Source organism: Kwoniella mangroviensis, chromosome 3 (genome assembly GCF_000507465.2).
Source record: "Kwoniella mangroviensis CBS 8507 chromosome 3, whole genome shotgun sequence".
Classification (NCBI taxonomy): domain Eukaryota; kingdom Fungi; phylum Basidiomycota; class Tremellomycetes; order Tremellales; family Cryptococcaceae; genus Kwoniella; species Kwoniella mangrovensis.
In genome coordinates this window covers 1,869,656-1,881,445 of record NC_088829.1, presented here as the reverse complement: position 1 = coordinate 1,881,445, position 11,790 = coordinate 1,869,656, and the positions used below count along the sequence as shown (strand labels likewise).

At 45.4% G+C, this 11,790-nt stretch overlaps 4 protein-coding genes across 4 annotated transcripts; 3 read left to right on the top strand and 1 right to left on the bottom strand.

Moving 5' to 3' along the window:
• Nucleotides 1-45: 45 nt before the first annotated feature.
• I203_108525 (uncharacterized protein) lies at nucleotides 46-2,649 on the top strand (the record flags this gene model as incomplete). Its single annotated transcript, XM_065518415.1, has 14 exons — nucleotides 46-150; nucleotides 212-316; nucleotides 376-437; nucleotides 498-649; nucleotides 764-900; nucleotides 977-1,026; nucleotides 1,121-1,298; nucleotides 1,375-1,497; nucleotides 1,670-1,868; nucleotides 1,932-2,029; nucleotides 2,092-2,175; nucleotides 2,240-2,273; nucleotides 2,345-2,550; nucleotides 2,623-2,649. 14 exons carry the CDS (start codon nucleotides 46-48, stop codon nucleotides 2,647-2,649), a joined length of 1,560 nt encoding a protein of 519 aa, XP_065372780.1.
• A 530-nt stretch (nucleotides 2,650-3,179) lies between these two features.
• Nucleotides 3,180-5,171, bottom strand: I203_108524 (uncharacterized protein; the record flags this gene model as incomplete). The annotated part of the gene is made up of 9 exons (XM_019148694.2): nucleotides 3,180-3,207; nucleotides 3,306-3,600; nucleotides 3,657-3,677; nucleotides 3,745-3,837; nucleotides 3,891-4,107; nucleotides 4,176-4,439; nucleotides 4,504-4,835; nucleotides 4,895-5,066; nucleotides 5,136-5,171. The coding sequence occupies 9 exons, from the start codon at nucleotides 5,169-5,171 to the stop codon at nucleotides 3,180-3,182; spliced, it is 1,458 nt and encodes a 485-aa protein (XP_019002277.2).
• An 877-nt stretch (nucleotides 5,172-6,048) lies between these two features.
• On the top strand, nucleotides 6,049-7,523 carry I203_108523 (uncharacterized protein; the record flags this gene model as incomplete). The annotated part of the gene is made up of 5 exons (XM_019148693.1): nucleotides 6,049-6,166; nucleotides 6,218-6,315; nucleotides 6,379-6,637; nucleotides 6,703-7,216; nucleotides 7,280-7,523. 5 exons carry the CDS (start codon nucleotides 6,049-6,051, stop codon nucleotides 7,521-7,523), a joined length of 1,233 nt encoding a protein of 410 aa, XP_019002276.1.
• A 525-nt stretch (nucleotides 7,524-8,048) lies between these two features.
• Nucleotides 8,049-11,573, top strand: I203_108522 (uncharacterized protein; the record flags this gene model as incomplete). The annotated part of the gene is made up of 6 exons (XM_019148692.1): nucleotides 8,049-8,353; nucleotides 8,412-8,525; nucleotides 8,588-9,188; nucleotides 9,256-10,278; nucleotides 10,335-10,517; nucleotides 10,584-11,573. 6 exons carry the CDS (start codon nucleotides 8,049-8,051, stop codon nucleotides 11,571-11,573), a joined length of 3,216 nt encoding a protein of 1,071 aa, XP_019002275.1.
• Between the last annotated feature and the right edge of the window lie 217 nt (nucleotides 11,574-11,790).

Below are 11,790 nucleotides of genomic sequence, written 5' to 3'. Positions count from 1 at the left end.
ACCATTTTCCCCCAGCATCGATACACCAGCCCCTCAATAGGAAACATGTCCACTAATTTAGGTATTGATGAAGAGAAGAACGTTCAGCAGGAGGAAGTCAAAGTCCTTGATGTTAATCCTGCTGATTTGACTGAAGAGAAGCTCGAGATTGTATGTATTACGAATATTACCTTTGGGTGATATAGGAGGTAGCTGACGGGCCTTGAGCTAGTACGATGTGGCAGCTGCTTTCTTGGCGGAAGTTGCGAAACGACCCAATGCGGCTGAGCTGCTTGCACCATGGACCCCAGAGGAGGAGAGAGCTGTGAAATGGAAGGTGGGTGCTTTGCATATTCTCGTGCACAAAACGCATATACTGAAGACAGATTCATATAGATTGACCTCATCGTCATGCCATTGATTTGGCTCGCGAACCTCATGAGTGGCACAGACAAGGTGTTCGTCCCTCCTAATCATCTTTATTAAATCATTTGACCGTTTTTCTTACATTTTCGCAGCTTGCTTGGAACTGCAGTCACATTCGGCTTACGTACTGACCTAAAACTGGTCGGACAACAATATTCATGGGCAAATTCAGCAACTTACTTCACCTGTATCGCAATTGTGTTTCCTCAATCATGGATCTTCCAGAAATTCCCCATTGGCAGAAGTGAGTAGCGGCGCGCGTGACCGTGGCACATCACGAACCCCGTCTTTACTAGCCATTCTTCCATTATCGATTCCCCCACTTTCTTCCACTGACAAGTCTTGCTACGTAATGCAGCAATCGGATTCAACGTCTTCTGCTACGGTCTAACTACGTTCGGTACATCTGCAGTGAAGAACTTTGCTGGACTCATTGTCTGCCGTCTTTTCCTAGGGGCTTTCGAAGGCGCAGGTCATTCGGCAACCGGTATGGTTGTATGTCATTTCCCCGCTCTGTCATCGATGGATCATCCTCCTTCTTTAACGCTGACTTGGTCCTGCTGGGCTCCAGATCTCCATGTGGTGGCGAAAGGGGGAACAGGGATGGCGTACCGGGATGATGCGAGTCTTTTCTTAGCGTTGTCCGGTGTGAAGGCGCTCCGAAGGCTTGGCTTCAGCGGAAAAAGTCAAACTGACAATTTTTCCCGTTATATAGGTTTAGTACCTTGTCCTCCGTCGTAAACGGTCTTCTGTCTTTTGCCCTTCAGTTCTACAACCCTGGTCCTATCGCAAGATGGAGATTGCTCTTTGTTCTTATGGGCTGCTTCTCAGTTATGGTCGGAACCGCAAATTTCTTTGTGATTCCCGCTAACCCTGCCGAAGCTTGGTGGTTGGCAAGTTATCAGCCTGGCGTGGCAAATCGTGTCTTATCGAATATTTAGGGCTATAATTGATCCCCTGATCCCTCAGAACGATCGACAGAAAGTCATTGCCATCCGAAGAACATCTTCTAACCAAACTGGAGTGATGAACCACAAAATCAAATGGGATCAAATCAAAGAGGCTTTGCTCGATGTCAAGACTTGGCTGATCGTGAGTCGTTCAGTCATTTCCTACTCTGATATTGCAAGACCGTTCCGGGTCATCCATTTCACTATTCATGTCAATCATGACTGACCCATGGTGTGATTGCAGTTTATCATTGTAAGGGCCACACTCCCTCGCATACCACTCTCAAGATCTCTGCGGCTGACCATTACAACAGAATGTCAGCTTGAACATTCCCAATGGCGGTCTTATCGGCTTCAACTCGCTCATCGTACAATCTTTGGGCTATACTGTCAAAGAGGTCACGCTCCTGGCGATCCCTACAGGAGTAATTAGTTGGGTTTCCTCCCTTGCCTTCGCCAGGCTGGCCACGAAGACTAGACAGCCAACTCTTTGTACCATCGCGGCTGTTCTCGGTAAGTCTATATCCACTACGCACTTATCGATCTATGTGTCACACTGATTTACTTGGGTGTCAGTTTGTCTCACCGGAACAATCATGTTGAAAGAAATCCCAAGGAGTAATAAAGGTGGATCCCTTGCCGCTCTATTCATCATGTATTGCTACTGGGCTCCTGTGAGTTGGAGTTTTCTGTTGATGTGAAACACTTGAATTGATTCCAAGGCTACTGTGTCTAGTACATTATCTTCGGATCTTCCATCCTCTACGCCAACGTTGCAGAAACCAGCAAGAAAGTTGCTGTCTTTGGTATCAGTTACTGGGTGAGTCCGAACCACCATCGTCTTTCGCGCTGGATTGGTTGAGGTTCTGACAGTGAGATCACAGGGTTACTGTGTCGGCAATTTGATCGGACCGCAAAGTAAGTCCTCCATATTGGACATGTGCAGTGGTCCGTAAATATTGTGTCTGACTCATCTTGACAACTCGTAGCTTTCCGTACTCCCGAAGCCCCCCTCTATCGAAGCGCAGTCATGTCGATGCTCATCTTCTACTGTCTGTCCATCTTATTCATCGCTGCTTATGGATTTATATGCTGGCGGGACAATAAGAGGAAGGTCAAGAAGGAGGAGATCTGGAGAGCTTCAAGACCTGATGATGGTGTAGCGGAGGAATGGAAGGATCTTACGGATAAACAGGTAAGTCTAGTCCACCCAGGTATGTTTTACTGCGGAATTGGTAATCAATTGTCTGTCTGTCATTCCTTCCAGAACCCACTATTTAGATATTCTTGGTAATCTGGTATACCTCACGAATTGGAAGGGTCACTCAACTGGCTCTATTGTCCGAATACTCCTTCATACTCAAAAACAATACACACGCTCACCCTTATAAGACAAAATTGAGTAGTTGTTATGGTTCTGTGATAAAATCAAAGTTGTTAGATTGAAAAGAATAGGAAATTTGTATTCACTTCTTCTTTTGGAATTTTAGTTTAGGTGTCGCCTCCTTTTACACCCCAGAAAATCTCAGTTCTCGCCTCGTTAAATCTCATTTACTGTTTTGTACTCTTTGGTTTTCTCTATAAAAAGTATATCATATATCGAACGGCCTTGTATTTCCTTCGTGCAAGATGTCACTGGTGGTTCTCTCTGAGGACTTCTGCCAGGGAAGTGTTGTAAAAAGAAGTGCGAAGTTCATGTGTCTATTGTCTGCATATGATATAGCTTGGATCTTCTATATAAGCTACATGTCGTTTTGAATTTGCTTGTTCTGCTATACTCTAGATTTCTATATCATCTTCCCGTTGGTGCTCGTCATTCGTTTTTTACAAAACATAGATGAAAGCGGGATTTCTAATCATCATAAACCCATTAGCCCGTTTGACTTCATTTTCACAGCTCATAGCTGGGTCGAAAGCGTATGAAAAGACAAAGAAGTGTGATATACGTACTCGTAATCAGTCATGTCCTCAAATGCATTTTCGTACAATTTCGCTTCATCCAATCCATTGGCTTTCACATGTTCGGTCAATTCGACTTTGTAAGCAGCGGCCTCTTCGTTCGTCATAATTGACATGTCCTGTAAGCTCTCCGGTAAACCCATTGCGGCTCTTCGTGCGGCTTGTTTCTTGTTGAGCGCTCCTAGGTACACTCGCATTCTTATGACTAGCAGGACGAGGACTACCCAGCAGCCTATGTCGACGTAGAGACCTGTTGAATATATAGGTGATTCCTTTTCAAGGTAGACTATGGGTCATTGTGGCGATTAGCTGAAGATTTTATAGAGTATTAGGTATACGTACCTTGTGGACCAATGACGTTACCTGTTAACGCAAGAGGGAATGAGCAAACGTTCGATCCAATGAGAATGCTGTGGTAGGCAAGACTCACCGGCACATTGGAAGACAAACATAGTAGCGAAGACGACAACTCGTTTTGTTGTTCCAGCTTGGTTTAAGTTGGCCCACGAGTAGAGTAGTGGTTCTAAGAAGTTCATGTTAATACCACAAATCCCGAAATGTGTAGACAAGACTCACGGATGCCAGCCAAAGGGTATGATGCTACGTAATACGAAGCCAACAAAGCGCCAGATTGAGACCTCGGAACCTTGACCATCGCTGAAGCACCAGCTATGGGGAAGAGCGTGACAATGGCGATAACTGCCCATCGGGTCTTCCATCGATTGGTACAGTAAATAGCAATCAACAAGGTGAAGATACCGATGAATCCGGTAGGAATTTGCATTAAGATACTCTATCCGTACCGGACTACATCAGTATCTGGCTTTCTCCAAAAAAGGGTTCTTGATAAAAAGGACTCACCTCGAAAGAATCGAATCCAAAACCTTTTGTGATCAGTCCACTGAATGCACCGAAACCACCACTAGGAGTGGAAGTACAAAGATACATCGCTGCCCACATGTATGTCTTTGGATCTCGGTAGGTCTCCCACACCTGACTCCATTTCCAGGTCGAGGATTTGGTACCTGTGTTGTTTTCTCTCAATCGGTCTAAGGCGATCAATCGATCATCTCCTTTACGTAGGAATTTGGCATTGGTAGGTGAATTTGGTAAAAGATACCATACCTGAGTAATCAATAGACAGTCAGAAGTCGTTTAGAAAACTATGTATGAAGGAAAGAAGGCTTACGACAGGAACTCCTGCAAGGGAGATTGCACCCATACATAAGAATATACCTTGATAAGGTTGTATGCTTGAGCTGACATGACCCACACCAAACGCGATGAGGGGACCAAAGATGGCAGCGGCAGAGTTGGCAATTTGATAAGCAATCGTGCGGTAAGATTGTTCTCTCCTTGTCCACCACATCTGAGTGATCAAGACGAAAGATGGGAGAATGGTAGCTTCGAATCCACCTAGTAGGATCCTGGCTATAATGAGTCCTGTGAAATTCGTAGCGGCTGCTGTGCAGATGGTCACGATTGACCAGGCAGTGAAATTGAATAACACCCAATATTTGACTGCGTAGGCATCCCAAGATGTCAGCTCGTGGAGCAGACGAGGTTTTGAGGGTACGTACCTGGGAACACAACCAAGGCGTAGGAAGAAAGCGGTTGACAGCATAATTGAGCTAGATATACGCAAGATGATAACCAACTGTATTGAGAGCCAACTAAACCGGTAGATTCCTTCAGGTCGAATACTGCCGCTTGGGCTACAGTTCCTTTATCGAGCTGTTGAACGAGATATACCTATTCGAGGCCAAGATTTCGATTAGACCTTGACATTGAGAATGGCTCCCAGCAAAGGTGCCCACTCACTATACACATAGGGATGCACACGTAGATATCGACCATCCTCAGTACACGCGTTTACGATCCTCTACGGTATATTCAACATGACCGCCGTTCTCTCTGAGGAGATCGGCCGCCTCGTCCAGCTGCCTATTAGCATTTCGTTTCTTCTTCCCCGCCTCGAGATTTTGAGGTTCTTGAACGACTGGCTGTTCGATATGCTCAGCAAAACCTTTATCGTCCTTATCGATATTCGACACTTTGCGTAAGCTCAGATATAGTAAGTATATTCGACAGGAGGGTTAGCTGTTCAGAAAATCCATGCTACCTTTATATAGCTCTCATGTCTGACTGCGCTACATCTGATTCAGCTCAGGTTACGTATTCCTTAGTGTCTCCAATTCTGTGTTCTGCTCAAACTTTCATGTGCATGTCGTCGAGCGAAGGAGGATGTTGACCAAGCATCAGAAAGAGATGACACAATCATTAATAGACCCTCAGAATGAGAGGGATGGACAGTTTGTTAAACCGATACCTGAGAGATTAGCGTGGAGTTCCCGCGGGCCGAACAAACGGCCCGGTGGTGACCCAAAGACACCATTCAGGGTTGACCTTCTCCAGATGTATCACAAACTTCTCTTCTTCTTCCTCTGCAGGTCACGTAAATACCTCATCTACTCATCTATCTACCCCACGCCATTTCAACGTGATATCTCTCTGGATGTAGGTTCGGCGCAAGTTCATACCGCGTTCATCTTCTTCATTGTCCCGAGCCGGATAACAACCCATCTCTTATCTAAGTTTCACTACATCACAAAGTCCAGCGCATAGCTGGATAAATCTCTGCAATTCAATTAATGCGATTGCTGCTATATCCATACAACACAGAACTTGTACAACTGCTTCTGCTACCTCAGCGCACCAATTCATTTCAGTCAACATGGCCGACACCATCGCCCCGCTCTCCCTGACTCAAGAAAAATCCGCAGATCTCATCTCGCTGTTGACAGATGGGCTTCTCCATATCAAAGATCAGAGTGGTAGATTCTTGTTGAAACGTGAGTGTGATGCTCCTTGAAGACTGGCATGAGCTGACAGAAACGTGACAGTCCACGATGATACACTGGTAGACACAAAAGGATGGGAACACCCCACCGTCTTCTCGTGGGAGTGGACCCACGGTATCGCTCTTACCGCCTTATGTCATGTGAGTAGGACCACCTAGCGATAGCTGTCTCAAACTCTCTGCTGATGTCGATGCTTGCTCTAGCACTCAGCCCTTGACCCTTCCTCCCCTGGTGCCCAGAAATCGCTAAAGGTCGCTCTTGACTGGTTCGAGACGCAGTGGAAGAGGACTGACGGTAAAGGTGCACCAAAAAACATCAACACCATGTCTCCCTTCTACTCCCTCGCATGTTTCGTTGAAGATGGACGAACGAAAGACCCTAAATGGAATGGATGGATCGATGAGTGGGCTGAATGGATCATGAATGGTCTGCCAAGAACGGAAGAAGGTGGTTTCCAACACAGTGAGTAAAATTGAACCCTTCTATTCATAGCGCCTTTTTGAGTTCTCGCTAATATTGTAACTTAGTGACATACGTCAATATGCACGAGAACAACCTGTGGGACGATACACTCATGATGTCCGTTATCCCTCTTGCCAAGATTGGTATCTTACTCAACCGACCTCATTATATCGACGAAGCGAAATATCAATTCTTGATCCACATCAAATACCTTGCCGATACTGTTTCGGGATTATGGTACCATGGATGGCAATTTACACCTGAGAAGCTTGAAGGAGGTAAAGGTGGTGCAGAGACTAATGGAGGTCATAATTTCGCTAAAGGTCTTTGGGCTCGTGGTAATTGTTGGATCACCGTATCCATCCCTATGTTCCTTGATATCCTGGGTGACAAGCTTCCACCCACCGACCCAATCTACAGACATTTGGTATCGATATGGCGAAGACAGGTGGATGCCTTTGTACGATCTCAAGATCCAAGGACTGGCCTATGGCATACTCTCATCGTCGATCCTACTTCCTACGTGGAGACTAGTGCCGCTGCCGGTGTAGTTGCAGGTATATATATGGGTATAAGACAGTGAGTCATCCCCCTTCCTTCACATCAAACACTAAGTCGGCTAAATGATGATGATGATTGCAGAGGACTCATCTCTGACCCTATATACCGACAATGTGCTGATACCGGACTGGCCGGTGTGATCGCTCAAATACAACCGGATGGTGAGGTTGCCAACGTCAGTTTCGGTACTGGTATGGGACACTCTCTCCAATTCTACAAGGACATCGCGATCACTTCGATGCCTTACGGTCAAGCTCTCGCCATGCACGCTTTGGTAGAATGGCAAAGGTTGCAAAGAGGTGAAGGCGCTGCCTCTAAGGCATAATCTGGGGGTGCATGGGTGATTTTTTGGGTTATCACAGTATTGAAGTCATAGCAACAATGAGCATGTATTCATGCATATTTCGTTGAACTGCTAGCCGAGCGACCAGTGGGCCGGTGCGTGATCGGTCATGGCCGATGGCTGGTTCCAGCGTTTTTTCACCTGTTTTCACTATTTGAGCATTCCTGCATCATCCTGTTCTGAATCCCACATCGAATTTTTACTTTTGTAGCACCGCAGCCCGAGCTCCTACATTGCTCCCGATACTTCGGACTGGCTCCTCATCTCAACGACAGACAACCTCCACCGATCCCTGCATGGTGGCGGCATCACATTCAACCGAAAGTATGGTACGGGTGGATATTGCTCATCGGGTTAGACCGTATCCATCTCGTGATCTTATGATTGAACCGGACCACCGATTGACTTAAGCATGACAAGATTCTGAAGATTGATATTTTTAGTATGACTGTATAAAGACAATCGCTGCTACGCTGTCTTTCAGTCAGAACGAATCAGCCAGTTACGATGACTGTACAGAATCCGCTCAGCTACCCTACGTCCAAGAGACCCTTCTCTCTGGATACTTTCCAAGATCCTCCAAGGGAGTACCGCGGTGCTCCATTCTGGGGATGGGTCACCAAACAGGAGAAGAAATCTACCCTTGAGCAGATCGATATGTTCGAGGAGATGGGTATGGGAGGGTTTCATATGCATACGAGAGTAGGATTGGACATTCCTTATATGGGAGAGGAGTTTATGGATATTGTCGAAGGGTGTGTCGAGACTGCTAAAAAGAAGGGGATGTATGCCTTTCTTTATGATGAGGATAGGTGAGTTCAAGTCGTACTCCGTATCCGTATAGAGAACAGTTGTTGACCTAGTTAATAGATGGCCAAGTGGTTTTGCTGGTGGAAAAGTTTTAGAGGGACATCCGGAATTGAGGCATCAGCATCTTCTGTTTACACCTTGGGCATATGGTGAAGAGATTGGTTATACCAAGCCGTGAGTCTGATATCTTCAAGGAATCAATTTCGTAAGATCGTGCTGAAGTGATCACTTCGTAGCTCTTTCCCCATCGCCAACGCCGCTCCGATGCGAAGTGAACTCGGTGATCTCCTAGCCACCTACGCCATCAAATTAGATAACGGTCGTCTAGCGTCATCCCGTCGTATCTCTTCGTCTGATGATATCCAATCAGGTGAGAGGGTATGGTATGCCTATGCCGAACCTCTCCCCGATAGTGGGTTCTTCGGTGATCAGACGTATACGGATCTCCTCAGCGAAGATATGACCAAACGATTCGTCGAACTCACTCATGAAGTATACAAGAAACATGTCGGTGACGAATTCGGTAAATCGATTCCATCCATGTTCACTGACGAGCCTCAAATCTGTCCCATGTCAACTCTGAGCGTAGCAGAGAAACTTCAAGATGTTTTTTTACCCTGGACAAGAAATATCGTCAATTCCTTCAAGCAAGCTAAAGGAGGTGATCTCTTGGAAATATTACCTTATTTAATTTGGGACCCAGTAAACCAGGATGCCAATATTGCCAAATACCAATTCTTAGATCATGTTTGTGAATTGTTTGCATCGAATTATATGGGTGTGTTGGCCAAATGGTGTGCGAAGAATAACTTGTATTGTACTGGTCATCTCAACGGGGTAAGTCCGGCTTCCTTCACCTGGCTGTACTAGTAGACTAATGTATTGTTTTTGATCTCATTGGTAGGAGCCGACACTTGCCTCTCAAGCTGCGCAGAACGGAGAGTGCATGCGATGTTATCGCGAGATGCAATTCCCAGGTATCGACATGCTATGTGATAAGAAGGAACTCAATACTGCCAAACAGGCCGCCTCTGTCTCACGTCAATATGGTCGTTCGGGTCTGATGAGTGAACTGTACGGTGTGACGGGGTGGCAATTCACTTTTGAAGGTCACAAGGGTCAAGGAGATTGGCAAGCCGCTTTAGGAGTCACATTGAGGGTACACCACCTGTTCTGGTCAACGATGGAGGGAGAGGCGAAGCGGGACTACCCTGGATGTATAGGTTATCAATCACCTTGGTGGACAGAATACAAATCGATTGAAGATCATTTCGCCCGTGTCAACTCTGCTCTAACCAGAGGTAGACCTTTGACTAGAGTGGCGGTCATCCACCCAATCGAAAGTTATTGGTTATGCTTTGGACCTAAGGATCAAAATTCAGAAGAATTAGAATATAGGGAAAAGGCATTTGCAGAATTGACTGAATGGTTACTCAAAGGTCATATCGATTTCGATTTCATCTCTGAATCTCTCTTCCCCGGCCAAACTGATATCAATTCTATTGGTGAAACCCTACCCGTCGGTCAATGTAATTACGAAGCTGTCATCGTACCGAATTTACGTACAATCCGATCCACCACGCTAGCAAGATTACAGAAGTTCGCAGAGAAAGGTGGTAAAGTCATTATTACTGGTATAGCGCCTACTCTTGTCGACGCACAAACCCCACCGTTCCCTCTCGAAATCAACAAGGCGGTCATTCTACCTTGGTCAAAAGCTCAGATCCTCTCTGCGCTGTACCCCCACCGAGATCTGGATATGATCGTTAGCGATACCACGCTTTATCGAGCCCAGGGCAATCGAGCGGATTCTTTGTTCTACCAAATGAGACAGGATGGGAACGAACGATATGTATTTATCTGTAACACAGATAGGAAGGAGCCATGTCCTGTTGTACTGAACATTACAGGAGAATGGGCAGTGGAAGTGAGTTCGTCTTTATCACACTGGCAATGTCGGTCAATCGCTGACGTTTTCAAAAGGCTCTTGAAACTTTTAATGGGTCTTCATGGGAAGTAAAGACTGAACAAGCCAACGGTCGAACTACCTTCAAATACTGGTTCGACGGCTGTGAGAGTGTCGTCCTCCGCCTCAAGCCAGGAAAGGCCGGTCCCAATGCTAGAGACCAAACGGTTCTCAGAAGACATTACAAGCAAGTTGCCGATGTGAGTTGGATTTGGGATCCCATGACTTCTTGAGGTACTTGCTGATTGTCAGGAGAAATGTTTTAGGTCAAACTCCAATCAGTGTCATTGGAAGAACCAAATACTCTCTTACTTGATTACTGCGACTACAAATGGAATGACGAGCCCTGGCAAGGTCCCGAGGAAGTCTTAGCAGTTGATCAACTCATGAGAAGACGTTTAGGTTTATTCCTCAAAGGAGCGAAATTCCGTCAACCGTATACCATCCCTCAATCGAAACGACAAGCCATTGGTAAACTCAAATTGAGGTTTACTATCAATTCCAAGATCGATGTTCAATCTAGTTCGTTGGCAATCGAATCTCCAGATAAAGTAAACGCCTATCTAGATTCCACGCCTATCGACTTGACTCCCAACGGTTGGTGGGTAGATAAATCAATTAAAACGATACCTTTCCCCTCTCTATCAGCTGGTAAACATTCGTTGGAATTGGAATACGATTATGGAATGTTAACGAACTTGGAGAGAGTCTATTTGCTTGGTGATTTTGGTGTGGAAGTTAGAGGTAGGACAACGACGATCGTTCCGCTCAATTTGGATCAAGTCGAATTTGGTGACATAACAAGACAGGGATTACCATTTTACTCCGGTAATTTAACTTATCATTGTACTTTCAAATCTCCACCTTCTCAATCCCCACAAGAAGGAATGGATAAGGATAAACTTGCTATTAGAGTAGCTCATTTTGCTGGACCGGCCGTCTCAGTCAATATCGACAATAAACGATCCGCTTTATTAGTTCATGAACCTTACGCCTTTGAGCTCGGTCAAGTAGAGAAAGGCGAACATAAAATAGATTTCACATGTTATGGAAATCGACATAATGCCTTTGGAGCTGTACATTTGGTACCCAACAAGACGAATTGGTTGAATGCTGATTCATGGAGAAGCGATTATGATTGGTGGTCTGAGGAATATGTTTTAGGTCAAGTTGGGATACTCAATGCTCCTAGAGTGGAAATACCTGGTTTGGAAGTTCCTAAACAGATTAGAAGAGGTTTGGTTCTGCATGTGTAGTTATTCACGTATATGTATATTGGAATCATGAGATATGCATTATATCGACTGAGATTTGGTAGGATACCTCACAGTATATTGGATCGTGTTGTGACATACCTGTACGAAGGGACAAAAGATCTGCTGTGATGCTTGACGATGACACAACCCAAGTCAAATGTGTCCGCCAGAGACAAATGAATAAATTCATTTCTTTCATGCTATCTTGAGGACAATG